Raw genomic sequence first — 15,810 nt, forward strand, 5'->3', positions numbered from 1 at the left:
TGATAGATAATTAATCACTTCACCACACTGCACACAGCACTGCTCACTTTCCTGCAGAGTGAGTGACCCACTGTTTTACAAGTTCTCGATGGAGCCAACTACTTACACACTGATATAGACATCCTTTGTATGGCAGCACTGGCAGCTCCTCAACTGCTGGTTATGTGGTCACATCCTCCTCAGTATGATAAGCACTGAAAATAGCCCCTGATGTTGAAGTTCCATGGTCCTTGGGAGGGTTTCAGGCCCCACACTGGTCTGTGCTTCAGGACTGTAGCAGGATTTCGCGCAGAGGACATAGATGACATCTCTGCACTTCTGTCTTTTTGATGAAGGGTCATAGTCCTCAGCTTTGAATGTGATGTCCAACAAGCATCTGTTGATATAATACGATACAAAGTAGCATTTTAGTAACTATTGATATAATATCACGCAAAGCAGCATTTTAGTAACTTGTGTCAAAGTACCATTTCTGAGTCAATTGTCTTCCTTCTTCAGTCTTGGTGATGAGGTGAATCATGTGGTCATCCTGAGTACCTTCTGGGTGAAATGGAAATAGTGAATCCATTATCATTTTACCCTCAAAATTGTGGAGCATAAAAACAGTGGGAAAGCTGTCATTTCTTTCTTTGCTGTATTAAATGTTACTTTCACAGCTGGTAGTATTGTATCCCAATCTCTCTGTTTGACATCAAAGTACATTGAGAGCATAACTACCAATGATTTATTAATGCATTCTATGGGGCCATTCATCTGTGATGTTAGTCTTCAATGGAAATTTTTTTCCACAAACAGAGATCGTCACTCTAGGTGCTACATGCTTCTTCAAAATGATGTCTCATACAAGGAACCTTGCAATTTTTGGACTTTCAGCAGTTGCCACAGCTTTGGTGGCAGGGTTACAGGTGTGGCACACTGCAGACTATTACCCCTCATTTTTTGACTTTGAGAGCCTTCCCTAGAGGTAGATTCCGATTCGTGTAATGGTGCCCTGAAGGTGTAAAAGGTGCCAGATGCCCAAGAGGCAATTGTGTCACATGTTTCCCTCACAGGTATTCCTTACTGTGGCTAACATAATGTGTAACAGATTGTTAGGGATATGGCCAGTGATATCTGCATCAGATTCCATCTTGAGTCCTCATGAATCCCATATGGCCAGTTGTTGGAGCATCAAGAAAAACTTCCAAGATAGCTGGGCTAGATGAGCTGAGATAATGAGCAGCCACTTTCTTCCCATTGGATGGCAGCTCCTCTTGTACAATATTCTGTTTATTAATTGGAATACTTTTTTGGTCGGTTCCTTCATCTTCAAAGGTTCTACAGTTTTCAGCAATGATCTATGTTACCTCAGTTCAACAGCAATGTAATGTGATGCAGGAATGACTGAGATTTCATCCACACTGCTCTGTTCTGTCAAAGGAGTTCTTGAAAGGCAGTCAGTGTTCTTTTGTAAGCATCTGTTTTTGTATACCAGTGAGATGTCATACTCCTGAATCCTCAATGCCCATTTCACCAGTTGACCTTTTGGATCCTTCAGGCTATTCAACTGGCATAGAGAATGATGACCCGTCACAGTGGTGAATGGTTTGCTAAATAAAGGACATTTGCCATGAAGGAAATGGCTTCTAAGGCACAAGGCACTTGTTTAAATGATTTTTGAGTGTTGTTCATCAATATGGCATCCTTACCACGTGGAACTGGTAGAAGAGGTAGAGAAGGTCCAATGAAGAGCAATACACTTCATCAGGGGATCATTTAGTCAGTGCAATAGCATTACTGAGATGCTCAACAAACTCCATGGGCAGTCTTTACAGGAGAGGTGTTGTGCATCACAGAGAGATTTACTATTGAAATTTTGAGATAACACTTTTCAGGAAGAAACATCTGCAAGGCACTCTTTCGTGTGCCTAGATTAGTTCATCTCTGACTTAGAGAGTACTTTGGAAGCATAATCTATCACTTTTCCAGCACTTACCTGTGTTTATGTTAGAACTGCATCTATCCCATACCATCTAGTGTCAGTGTGAAGTTCTGTCTTCACATTATCATCATACATTTGTAGGACTGAGGAAGAAGTTAGTGCCTCCTTAAGGATGAGGAAGGATCCTTCTTGCGCCTTGTCCCAGGAAAATTTGTGATCTCCCTGCAGTAGTTTTTGAAAGGGACATGTGTTGGTACAGAAGTCCAACATTGATAGTATGAGCACATCCCAAGAAAACTTCTTGCATAACAAATGTTCCAAGGAATCTGAAAATCTCTATCTGCTTTTATAGTCTCTGGATCTGAATGGGCTCCAAAGCCATTAACTAGTTGCCACAATATTTTTATTTCTTGGGGGATGAAAGGACACTTTTTTTTCAACTCAGGTAGAGGCTTGCAGTCTGAGCACACATTAACACTATTTTCCGGCAACATAAATGTTCTTCAAATCTCTTTCATCTGGATAGCTAAGACACACTGTCCATTTAAGGTATCAGAGCAGGTTGTCTATAATATATTTGTAGGTGGCTGGAGTGTTTCATAATACAAATGGCATAACTTTGAATTTATAGAATCCATCAGGAGTTGTGAAGGCAGTCTTTTGCCAGTCAGCATTGTCAACCTTGATTTGCTAGTAGTCTGTCTGCACATCCATAGTCAAGAAATACTTGGCTCCTTTCAAGCAGTCTATGATAAATTCAGTGTGCAGCAGTGGGTAGAAATCTCTATTCATGATTTTGGTCAGTCATCAGTTGTTGTGCCGTCCTCCTTCTTCACTAGCTCCACAGTAGAGAACCAAGGCCTCCCTAAAGGTTCAATAACCTTGTTCTGGAACATCTTCTCCAGTCATCCAAAATTATTCGCCATTCAGCTGGTGACACCCTCTACAAGTGCTGGCTAATTGGCAGATGTTGCTCCGTGTTGATAAATTTTTTTAAAATCGTTGGCTGCCTGGCCTGACTTTTCTTCACTCCTGTTTTCAAAGCAACCAAAAATTGATGCAGAATGGCAGTCACTTGCTGATATTGTTCCTAGGTCAGGCAAGATCGTATTGGCAGTTCAATAGTAGCTTCTCTCACTGTGTTGTGTGTAGTGCTAGCAGTGCATGATCCTTCATCAGTGGCACTGAGCTGCCCATCCCTACATACCTGTAGGGGTGAGTCATTTCTATCTACGACAGTAGTGATCTAAAGTTCTCCTTGACTACCTATGATGCCGATGATAATTACTCGTATATAGATTTATTTTGTGAATATAATAGAGGGAAACATTCCACGTGGGAAAAATATATCTAAAAACAAAGATGATGTGACTTACCAAACGATAATGCTGACAGGTTGATAGACACAGACATGATAAGGATTTTGATTGGACATCATTGAAATAAAGGCGTTTTTTGCTGTGGCAGAATCTTCTCAAGAAATTTCAATGACCAGCTTTCTCCTCCAAAGCCAAAAATATTTTATTGCTGCTGACCTACATAGGAAGAAACGATCACCATGATAAAATAAGAGAAATCTGAACTTGTACGGAAAGAGAGAGAAATTTGTTCTTTCTGTGTGCTGTTCGAGATTGGAATAATAGAGAATTACTGTGAAGGTAATTAGATGAACCCTCTGCCAGGCACTTAAGTGTGATTTACATGGTATCCATGTAGATGTAGGTGTAATGAAGGAAACCACCTTTGTGCACCGTAACAGCACACACTGTCTTTTTCCCATTCATTAACCTGCCTTGTGTTGCAGGCTCAGCCCCATCTGGTACTGAGGTCATGATAACCTCTTGCCATGTGACATCTGACTTTCTGTGCATGATTGGGTGACTAGCAACATGTTCGCACAGTTTCACCCATTTCCACAAAGTAGTTAATATGTTACATTTGTTTACCTATGTGGTCCTTAAGTTTTTCAGAGCTGTGTATTTGGTTTATTAAGCAGCAGATGTGAAAGTACTTTAGTTTATAAACCATCTACATACTGTAGATAAAGTGACTCTGATTTCCGAATGAAAATAAATTCAGCTACATAAAATCATTACTTTCTGTATTCATAATGTTTTTTGTGGAAAATTTAACTATGCTCCAGAATGTTATTCTGTAGCAGTGGCTGGCAACCACTGGCCCCTGAAACCATTTTGTGTAGCCCACAGCATCATCATTGTTGTGGTCACAACACATGGAACTAAATTACCAGTTTTTTATGTGTTTTTCATACAAGGAATTATGTATCAGAATAATTTGATTGAAACAGGTGTCAGTGATGCTAGCATGATCAACAGATTTCAGCCATTGTGTTGTTCATCACAGCACAGTGAGGTTCCAGTAACATAAGTTTTGTCACGACATACACAGTGACAATCATAAACAGTAGAGCAGGTTCATCTTCATTTGACATTCATCATGTATCACATATAGTTTGATCAATAAGAGCCAATAGAAGTATGTACTACTCATGTAACAGTGTCTTTCAACTAATTGCTCTGTGGTTTTGGGAAAGCCTTGCAGAAGTTTAATAATCACTGTTACTGTTAAATTTTGAACACTACACTTAGCAGTGAATACACCAATACATATACTTTAAGTTGAAATAATCATTTCAGGTTGTGGAAAAGGAAAATAGAAGATGATCACAGAATCTTATATGAACAATGGATAGAGAAATATTTTTTGTACAGTCTAAGAGTAAACCACTTTACTTACTTTGTGGAGGAAGTATGCCTGTTTTCAAGGGATGTAATTTGAAGAGACTCTGCAAATGGGTGCAAATGCATTTTTATCTATTTCGTGTAGGTGATGCATATCAGACCAAAGTTAAAGATAAATCTGATCTTCCAAAATATCTTAAAACAGAAACCAATGAAAACATTGCTGTTTATGAGCTGTTTACCATGTTACTGATATAGTAGGTATGTTGATAGACACACAAACAAACACAAACACACACACACAAAATTCAAGCTTTCGCAACCAATGGTTGCTTCATCAGGAAAGAGGGAAGGAGAGGGAAAGACGAAAGGATGTGGGTTTTAAGGGAGAGGCTAAGGAGTCATTCCAATCCCGGGAGCGGAAAGACTTACCTCAGGGGGAAAAAAGGACAGGTATACAATCGCGCAAACACACATATCCATCCGCACATATACAGACACAAGCAGGCATATGTAAAGGCAAAGAATTTGGGCAGAGATGTCAGACGAGCTGGAAGTACAGAGGCAAAGATGTTGTTGAATGACAGGTGAGGTATGAATGGCGGCAACTTGAAATTAGCGGAGGCCTGGTGGGTAACAGGAAGAGAGGACACATTGAAGGGCAAGTTCCCATCTCCAGAGTTCTGATAGGTTGGTGTTAGTGGGAAGTATCCAGATAATCTGGACGGTGTAACACTGTGCCAAAATGTGCTGGCCGTGCACCAAGGCATGTTTAGCCACAGGGTGATCCTCATTACCAACAAACACTGTCTGCCTGTGTCCATTCATGCAAATGGACAGTTTGTTGGTGGTCATTCCCACATAGAAAGCTTCACAGTGTAGGCAGGTCAGTTGGTAAACCACGTGCGTGCTTTCACACGTGGCTCTGCCTTTGATCGTGTACACCTTCCGCATTACAGGACTGGAGTAAGTGGTGGTGGGAGGGTGCATGGGACAGGTTTTACACCGGGGGCGGTTACAAGGGTAGGAGCCAGAAGGTAGGGAAGGTGGTTTGGGGATTTCATAGGGATGAACCAAGAGGTTACGAAGGTTAGGTGGACGGCGGAAAGACACTCTTGGTGGAGTGGGGAGGATTTCATGAAGGATGGATCTCATTTCAGGGCAGGATTTGAGGAAGTCATATCCCTGCTGGAGAGCCACATTCAGAGTCTGATCCAGGACTGGAAGCTTGAATTTTGTGTGTGTGTTTGTGTTTGTTTATGTGTCTATCAACATACCAGCACTTTCGTTTGGTAAGTTACATCGTCTTTGTTTTTAGATAGACTTTATAGATTTATAGATGTTAATCTGCGAGTATTGGTTCACCTTTCTCCTGATTTCATTGTATTATTCAGTGCTTCATTGAGAAGATTAAGACTCATCTTCTAGTTAAAAAGTCCAGTTTCATCATCTTTTTTGAATTTTGACTTTTCTTTTTTCTACACTTTTAGAATATTAAGTCAGATAGAATGGTGTCCCACAAGGTACATAAATTTTAACAGTGTGGACCATAGGTAATAAAAGATTGCCAGTGTATGTGTCAAAGAAAAGCTTCTATCCCAGATCCTACAGCAAATAAATATCTGCAATGTCAATCTCAAACTCTATGCATTTGTCTTGACTTCCTGTGCAATGTAATGGAAAAATTAAATAAAGCATTCAGTTGCTATAAGGATCACCTTAGTACTTGTGAATTGCAATCAAAAATTATACAAGTAGACTGACATTTTATTTATTTATCAGAACTGCTGTGCATTTATGGTCTTCACATTATGTTTCATTTTTATGATATCACATGCTAGGCAATAAAAATAGAAAGAACTTTTTATGTAATTATGATGTGTAACATTCCATTGATGATGACATGATTATTCATTCACTTACAAGTGAGTCTTTACCTTCCCTTATTTTTTGTTTATTGGTACTATCCTGGTAGTTTTGTTGTTGTGATCGTTTGTGGAAAATTTATATGCAGTAATGACAATCCCACAAATGGTTGCTTTAATGTTTTGAAAGACTGAGATTATTTCTTCCTTTTTGCTATATTTCTTGTTTTATGGCAATGTTAAACAACATTCAGTGATCATTAATACACATTGTGGTTCATTATTAACTGTGATATTTAAAATTTGATTGTTTAAATGTTTCAGCATGAAAAATATTACAAGTAACAAAGGACTGACATCAGAGCTAACAATACAACATGTCAGAAGTGGAGATGGAGGCATTTACTCATGCCTTGCTCTAAATGAATATGGCCATGATCAGACAACAATACATCTCCTGATCCAAGGTAATTATCACACCTGTTATCAAAGTGGAAATTACCTTTAGGTTAGGATGATAGAATAAAATACATACCCACTCCTTTGAGTTTCAAGGAGATCTTTGTACTGTTTTTACACCATTGGTATTTCCAATTATTATATCATGATAAACTGATAACTTATGTTTCAAATAGTTCCTAAGTAATATTTTAGATAAGGCAATATGAATTCAGTCTTTGACTATTGCATTCAAATTTTGACAATTTAAATTCATAAAATGTCATGTACGCAAATATAATCATATAATGTATGCTAGAAGTGTGTTCCAGAGAGACAGTTACTTGAAGCAAGTGAAGAACTAACTGATGAAATTTAAAATTGTGTCACAGTCCAGATAAGCTAAGAAAAACCATGTCTATGTTACTGCTTATAGGACTGTGCATAATTTGTTTGAACATATGAAATAAATGCTTGAAAAATAATAACAGAATCCCACACTTCATGCAGGAAGTTGTGTTTTCAAAGTCAGTGCCCTTGCTCTATCTCTACAAATGCATGATGAAACCATCTGTGTGTACTCATTTATAGTTACAGTGTGTACAGTGCCAGATATTTGATGGCATTATTACATATTCCTCTTTAGAGTGGTTAGAAATTTGTCTGGACAATCAACCAGCTCATTATACTGAAAATACAGACAAAAAGACACTCTAAATCTTGGCTATTTTCACTGAATCTGGTAGGCAGGAATAATCAAGCAACAAATAACCAACAGCTAAATGAGAAGTTGTAACATCTCAGCATCAGCAAATTTATGATATAGAGTGCTAACTCGTTTGGAGAATGATGGGACAAGAAATTATTTGTGACTTTATGAAAAAAATATTCTGACCATTTACCTGAAATTATTTAGGTCAGCCACAGTACGCTCAAATCACAATGGCTAGATGGATATTTGAATCTCTGTTACTTCTAAATACGTATCAGTGACCAACAGTTTTGGCTCCTCATAGAGTTAAAGAAAGTTTCTTGTAGCATGGTGAAAATTAAGTAACTTTTACTCTCCTGTTATAACGATAAAAAACAGCCATGGTATATAGCAAATACTAGTAGTTGATCAGAGGAGGAAGTTAGTTTCTTATGATCAGATGATGTACCAACACTATGAAGTTCCATACCTCTCTTAATAGCTATATCCAGTGAGGCTATAAGACAATGTGGATATCCATTTATGTGTGTGGTGGAAACATTAAAACATTTGATACTTGTGATGCTTTCCAACTGCAGAGGACATGCTGGTACTGAGTTTATACCCTTCATCTTTATTTTCAGCAGCAACATCATACTTTATCCTCAACTATCAGTCATTTGGAAGAAGTTATAGTATGAATAGTGGGTAGGCAAGAAAAACTTCGAGTTCTATGGTTAGAATGATTTTCAGGAACTGTTAATCATTTATGGTATAAGAACATTACATTTTCCTACAATAACATCAAAATGAGGACAATGTGGACTGCATTTAAATCTACATTATACTCTGAAATCTACCACAAGCTGTTGATTGAGAGACATTGTGTTCCAAGATCATTCATTCTATTCATAGCCTATTCACGTATGATACACGGGAAGAGTAATTGTCAGCATCACTCTGTATAAGGCCACATCACATAGTCACTAACCAAGACTCAAATTGCAGGAAGTGTTGTGTTTATTTACTTATATTGGATTGTAGGTTCTCAGAATTTTGAAAGCAAGGCTCTCAGCAATGTATAACACATTTGACCCAGTACCTGCCATTAGGGTTTTCTGACCAGTTCTATGTTCCTCTCACAGTAACTGAAAAAACTATGTAAAATCATGTGCTTGCAGCATTTCTTTATCTTTCCTTCTTTTTTTTTTTTTTTTTTTTTTTTTTTTTGCTCTAATATAATTTAGTGAAGGTCAATGATCAACAATCAACATTTAGAAATTAAGCAATGGGAACTCCAGGTTTGAATATCAACTGTGTTACTTACTGTAAAGATGAAATATTAGTTAAAGACAGATACAATTGAAAGACACTTACATCTTAGCTTTTAACCATGGCCTTTGTCATAAAAAGAAAGAGAAACACACAGATATTCATTCACACAAGCAAGTACAACTCACACACACATGATTGCCATCTCTGGCAGCTTGGACCAGAATGACAATCATGTGTGCATGAGGTGTGCTTGTTTGTGTGAATGAGTGTATGTTGATTTCTCTTTCTTTTTCTCACAAAGGCTATGGTGGAAAGCTAATGTGTAAGTGTCTTTTAATTGTGCCTGTCTGCAACTTAACATGTCATCATTATGGTAAGTAGCAATCTATCTTTTTCTTGCATTGTTACCGAGCGAGGTGGCGCAGTGGTTAAACACTGGACTCGCATTCGGGAGGACGATGGTTCAATCCCGCGTCCGGCCATCCTGATTTAGGTTTTCCGTGATTTCCCTAAATCACTCCAGGCAAATGCCAGGATGGTTCCTCTGAAAGGGCACGGCCGACTTCCTTCCCCATCCTTCCCTAATGTGATGAGACCGATGACCACGCTGTCTGGTCTCCTTCCCCAAACAACCAAACCAAACCAAACCATCTTGCTTTGTTGACACTCAAATCTTGGTTACATGTTTTGTAAGTGAGCTTAGGTTTAGGTGAATTGTACTTTGAATAAATTTGTTTGCTAGTTGCATTCCCAACAGCAGGATTTATGTGGTAGTTCCACATTAAACTGTTCTGGGCAGATACTTGTTGATACATGATGGCTCTGATGAATTCCAGTGATTGGTAATTCATTGTGTAATCAAACAGTGTTGGGTCTCTTTGTGGGTTTATGCACATTGAATTACTTGTATTTGCACTGGTGTACACAAAACTACACTGTTGAGCAAAACTTAAGGACAAAAGAAACTTTTGCAATAACATAACTCAATGAAACATGGAACATATACAGAGAACTGCTACAGTACAGTACAGAAGAAAGTTGAGAGAAATACACAATGAGATGAACATAAATGACACTTTTATTCAAATATAATAATTACACTGAAGTCACTGTGATTCATGATGCCCCAGTAGACATTACGAAAGGTGTGGCATAGATCTTAATAGAGTGTGTGATCATCACAGATTGAAATGCCTGTTCCCCCTGACTTAAATCCTGTTGAACACATGTGTGATGCTTTGGGAAACATATTGTAGCACATCCACATGCACCAACGACCACCAGCAGTTGTCAGTCACACTGTGGAGGAATGAAATGCCCAACCACAAGAGCTCCTTACCAATCTTGTGGCTAGCATAGAAGATTTAAGTGAGTTTGAACATGGTACTATAGTCGGTGCATGGGACACAGCATCTCTAAGGTGGTGATGAAGTGGGAATTTTCCCGTATGACTATTTCACAAGGGTACTGTGAATATCATGAATCCGGTAAAACATCAAATCTCTGACATCACTGAGTCCAGAAAAAGATCCAGCAAGAATGGGACCAATAATGACTGAAGAGAAGTGCAACACTTCTGCAAATTGCTGCAGATTTCAAAGCTGGGCCATCAACAAGTGTAAGTGTGTGAACCATTCAACAAAACATTGTCAATATGGGCTTTCGGAACCGAAGACCCAGTCGTGTCCCCTTGATGACTGGAAGACACAAAGCTTTACACCTTGCCTGGGCCTATCAATGCCAACGTACTGTTGTTGACTGGAAATGTGTTGCGTGGTCAGACAAGTTTCATTTCAAATTGTATCGAGTGGATGGACGTGTACAAATGTGGAGACAACCTCATGAATCCATGGACCCTGCATGTCAGCAGGGGAGTTATCAAGCTGGTGGAGGCTCTGTAATGGTGTGGGGCATGTGCAGTTGGAGTGATATGGGACCCCTGATACATCTAGATATGACTCTGATAGATGACACATACATAAACATCCTGTCTGATCACCTGCATCCATTCATGTTCATTGTGCGTTCTGACAGACTATAGAATTCCAGTAGGACAATGTGACACTCCACATGTCCAGAATTTCTACAGAGTGGCTCCAGGAACGCTATCCTGAGTTTAAACGCTTCCACTGGCCACCAAACTCCCCAGACATGAACATTATTGAGCATATCTGGGATGCCTTGCAACATGCTGCTCAGAAGATATATCCAACCTCTCATACTCTTACGGATTTATGGACAGCCCTGTAGGACTCATGGTGTCAATTCCCTTCAGCACTACTTTAGACATTAGTCAAGTCCATACCAGGTCATGCTGTGGCACTTCTGTGTGCTTGCAGGGGTCCTACACGACATTATACAGGTGTACCAGTTTCTTTGGCTCTTCAGTGTAAGATGTTTATATGTATGAGAATCATTAATGAACCTAAGATCAAGCCTTGGGGACCCTGTAAGTGATTCCTCCCCAGTCAGAAGCATCTCCCTGCTTACATTGCTTGAATTATTAAGTATAACTTTCAGCGTTATTTCAGTTAGATATAACATTATCCATTGGTTTGCTGTACCACCAGTTCCTTAAAACCTCAATATATCCTGGAAAACATTGTGATGCGCATAGTGAAATACCTTAGATAGGTCACAGAAAATACTATCCAGTGCTATTTTGTTATTTAATGCTTGTACAAAAAAAAAGTGAGTGAATGTATAAATGGCAATCTCAGCTGAGTAACTCTTCTGAAATCCAAACTATGATTTACTGAGGAAATTATTGCTGCTCAGGTGGGATACTATTTTAGAACGCATGACTTGAAAGTTTTGGAAAATGATGTCTGTAGTGAAATGTTTTCGTGGTTATTGTCATCTCTCCTATCACTTTTATTATACAATAGTTTAACAATGGCACATTGCAATCTCATAAAAAATGTCCAGTGTCAGTGATGCATTAAATATTTCAAGGAAAGACAGTGCTTATTACATTGGAACATGTCTTCAGTAGTCTGTTGGAAACCCCATCAAATCCAGATGAACTCTTATTTTTGACAGAATATATAATTTTCTCAATTTCAGAAGGAAAAGTTGATGTGACATCCATATGACTGAATTTTATACAAGTTGCGTACTCAATATACTCCTTTTCTCTTGAACTGTTTGTCCCTATGGTTTCTACTTCATTTAAGAAATGATTATTAAACACATCTGCTACCTGCGACTGATCATTTATATCCATTCTATTTAAATTAATAGTGATATTATCCTGTTCTGTGTCTTGTTGGCCAGTTTCTCATTTCACTATATTCCATAGTGCCACAGGGAAGTATGTGTGATAGAACTGCTCATATCCTCTATTTACATAAATGATGTGATGATTAGAGTGAGCAGCAATCCAAGACAGCAGTTATGGACAAGTGTCATCTTTGAGTGACTGTTGGAGGCTACAGGATGCCTTGGTTAGAATTTGTGTTTGATGTGGTGATTGGCAGCTTGCTCTAAATGTAGAAAAAATTATGTTACTGCAGATAAGTAATAATAACAATGTTGTGATGTTTAAGAGGTGTTCTGATTGACATTGTCATATTGGTTAAATATCTAGGTATAACATTATAAAGTGATATGAAATGGGGCAAGCATGTAGGTCATTTCTAGGGAAGGCAAATGTTGACTTCTCTTTATTAATGGAATTCTAGAAAAATGTAGCTGTATACAGAGCACATGTGTGACCAATTCTGGAATACAGCTTGAGTGTTTGATATTTCCACCAGGTCAGTTTAAAGGTATACATTGAAGGAGTTTAGAGGCATGCTGCTAGATTTGCTACCAGTAACTTTGATCGACATGCAATTGTTATGAAAATTCTCTGTGAACTCAAATGGGAATCCCTGGAGGGAAGATGATGTTCTTTCTATAAAACACTACTGAAAAAGTTCAGTAGTGTGTTGTGCAACTGACTGCAGAATAAACCTACTGCCACCAACATCTCAGGACTGCAAGAACATGTTAAGAGAAATCAAGTCTCTCTTCATTTGTGAGGGGAACAGGAAAGGGAATGATTAACTGCAGTACAGGCACCCTATGTCATGTAACTTATGACTGCTTCCAGAGCATGTATTTAGATGTAGATATTCATTGCATGTTCTAGCTTCTTGATACAGATACTGAACTGATTCATCCAAGGTGCAGGGCACTACATTATGTGGTGCTGTATACTCTGCAACTGGGCATGCCACAGATTATCAGTTGCCTTTCACCCAGATGGATAGTTCACTTATGCTCATGCAAACATAAACTGCTACGTAATTGTTGCAGCAAAGTTAGTATATGACCTCACCTGTTTCTTAAGTGGTTGTGTTTGTATGAGGCATGAAACCTAGTGAGAAGAATAGGATAAGAGGTAATCAGTAGATGTATGACACAGGTCTTGCATCTGGGTCTTCCACAGGGGTATTAATTATGGGCAGAGGATGGGAGCAGGAGGAATAAATATAATAATTTTATCATCTACAAAAACCAGTAGTTGTACTTAAAGTACATTAAATTAAAGTTTTTTTGTCAAATGTGAGAAAGGGCAAGAGTGAACCTGTGGAACTCTGTTAAATGTTTCATAATGAGTTTTTGTACCTGTGTACCATACCAAACCTCATACTTTGATCGTCACTTGATCATGCGTCAGAGATAACAAATGTGTGGTGGAGTTTTTTATCTACACAAGACATGAAAGTGAAATCATGGTTGAACTTATGGGATGTATCTCTACCTTACTCCAGTCTTCACATCTGACACACTCATAATACTTAAAGGAAGTTAATCTAACTTGGAATTTTAATCTCAAATTTTCTGAAATGTTATTGCAGCATCTGAAGAAAAGGAAAAATTATCCTGGTGAAATATTTTGTAATTCAGTATATATTATTTCAAATTCAGTAACAATTCAGTCAGTCTTCCCATGTGAAAGAAAACCCAGCTGACATAAAGCGTTCCATTTTCCACAGTAACAAGACCTAAGACCAGAAATACAAGAAATGTTTCTTACATTCTGCAAATGAAATCTAATAGCTTCAAAAAATAGTACTCACCTCTTACAACAATTTGTATGCAGTACCTGTACTACCTGCACTGGCTACAAGATATTGCTGAAAGTACATAATGAGGAGAATAACTTTGTTATGTGGAAGAATTGAGTATTTCTGTTAATTAATGAATCATCAGCACATGGTTTAGCCATAAATGTGAGCTGTGCCATTGCCTGCTGACCAAGTCAAGAGAGGACTGAAGGATGGGGTATATTGGTAATAATATACCACTTTTAATTAAACAGCTGTTTCTTATTTTCTCTGTCTGCTGTCTTTCTTTCTGTAAATTAAAGCAATACTGATTTAAGGTGTTAATGCTGTTTGCATCAAGACACACTAAGTCTCCTCCAATCAGTAATAACATTATAAGATTTTCATTAGTTTATGTCTGTCTCCATTTAGTCTGTGATGTTTGCCTGCTTTATTTCTTTGTTAATGGTCCTTGGCATTGACGTACTGCATTGTGATACTGGCTGAAAAATGGGGGGTGGAAGTTTAACACTGACTTCTGTAAATGATGTAGCCACTAGGTTCACAGTTGTGTTTCACAGTTCTTTACTTTCACTGCTCACAACCACCCAATATACACAGTTAATATGGATTAGATTTCTAGATTAGATTTACTTACATTCCAATTGATCCATAGTGAGGAGGTCCTCCAGGATGTAGAACATCTCAGAAAAACAATAATACATGACAAATATTTACAGCTAAAACAAATAAGCTAATGCACCTTCCACAGGTCCAAGTGGAATTATCGTCCTTATTTTTTGTATGAGTGCTATATGAAAGGATCATTTTACAACACACATTTACTAAGATCGCGTTAATGCACTGAATTTAAAATAAAAAAAAGAGTTTTTTATTTATAAGGTAATAAACATATAATAGAACTACTACAATACTTATTTACAATGAACACATTACTGTACTGAAATGGTGCAGAAGTTAGATTGTACTTTGTATATATACACACACAAAATCAGTTGGTTCTACTGAGAAATTCATCAATGGAGTAGAAGGAGTTGGCCACCAATAAATCCTTCAGGCATCTCTTAAACTGAATTTCATTGGTTGTTAAGCATTTTATGGCTGCTGGCAAGTTATTGAAAATGTGTGTTCCTGAATAATGCACACCTTTTTGTACAAGAGTAAGTGACTTTAAATCCTTGTGAAGATTATTCTTATTTATAGTACTGATTCCATGAACTGAGCTGTTGGTTTGAAAAAACGGTATATTTTTAATGGCAATTTCATTAAGGAATAAATATTATGGAGTGAAAGTATGCATAGTGTGGCAGCTTTTCCATTTTTATATCCCCTATTGTCTGACAGAATTCGCATTGCAAATAGGGATTTCTTTAGATGCTTCAGCAGTTCTGTGGTGTGCTCCACCCAGTTGAATTTATTATCAAGCTGTAATCCCAAGAATTTAACACTGTCCACTTCTTCTATCTGCTTGTCATCGTATGTTAGGCATATACTCATGGGACACTCCTTACAAGGTCTGAACTGCTTGTAGTGTGTTTTTTCAAAGCTTTGTGACAAAGAATTGACTAGGAAACAGTGGTTAATGTCCACAAATATTTTATTAGCTGATCTTTCCAAGAGTACACTTGATTTGCTATTTATTAGAATATTTGTATCGTCAGTAAATAAAACAAACTTAGCATCTGGTAATGTTAGTGATGAAAGGTCATTGATATACCCAAGAAAAACTAAGGGCCCTAACATGCAACCATGTGGGACCCGACATGTAATTAGTTCCCAGTTGGATAATGCCTGATAGCTCGATACATGTCTCTTTCCTAATTACACCCTTTGTTTCCTGCCAGAGACATAAGATTTGAAC

The 15,810-nt window shown here is 38.0% G+C and overlaps 1 protein-coding gene across 1 annotated transcript in view; it reads left to right on the forward strand.

Annotated features, from left to right (window-relative positions):
• LOC124722409 (Down syndrome cell adhesion molecule-like protein Dscam2) overlaps window positions 1–15,810 on the forward strand; it is a 758,217-nt gene that overhangs the window by 535,779 nt on the left and 206,628 nt on the right. The window contains exon 17 of the mRNA XM_047247577.1: window positions 6,813–6,955. Within this exon, the coding sequence (XP_047103533.1) occupies window positions 6,813–6,955 (143 nt within the window). The remainder of the gene's footprint in view (window positions 1–6,812; window positions 6,956–15,810) is intronic.

This window comes from Schistocerca piceifrons, chromosome X (genome assembly GCF_021461385.2).
Source record: "Schistocerca piceifrons isolate TAMUIC-IGC-003096 chromosome X, iqSchPice1.1, whole genome shotgun sequence".
NCBI classification, from domain to species: Eukaryota; Metazoa; Arthropoda; class Insecta; order Orthoptera; family Acrididae; genus Schistocerca; species Schistocerca piceifrons.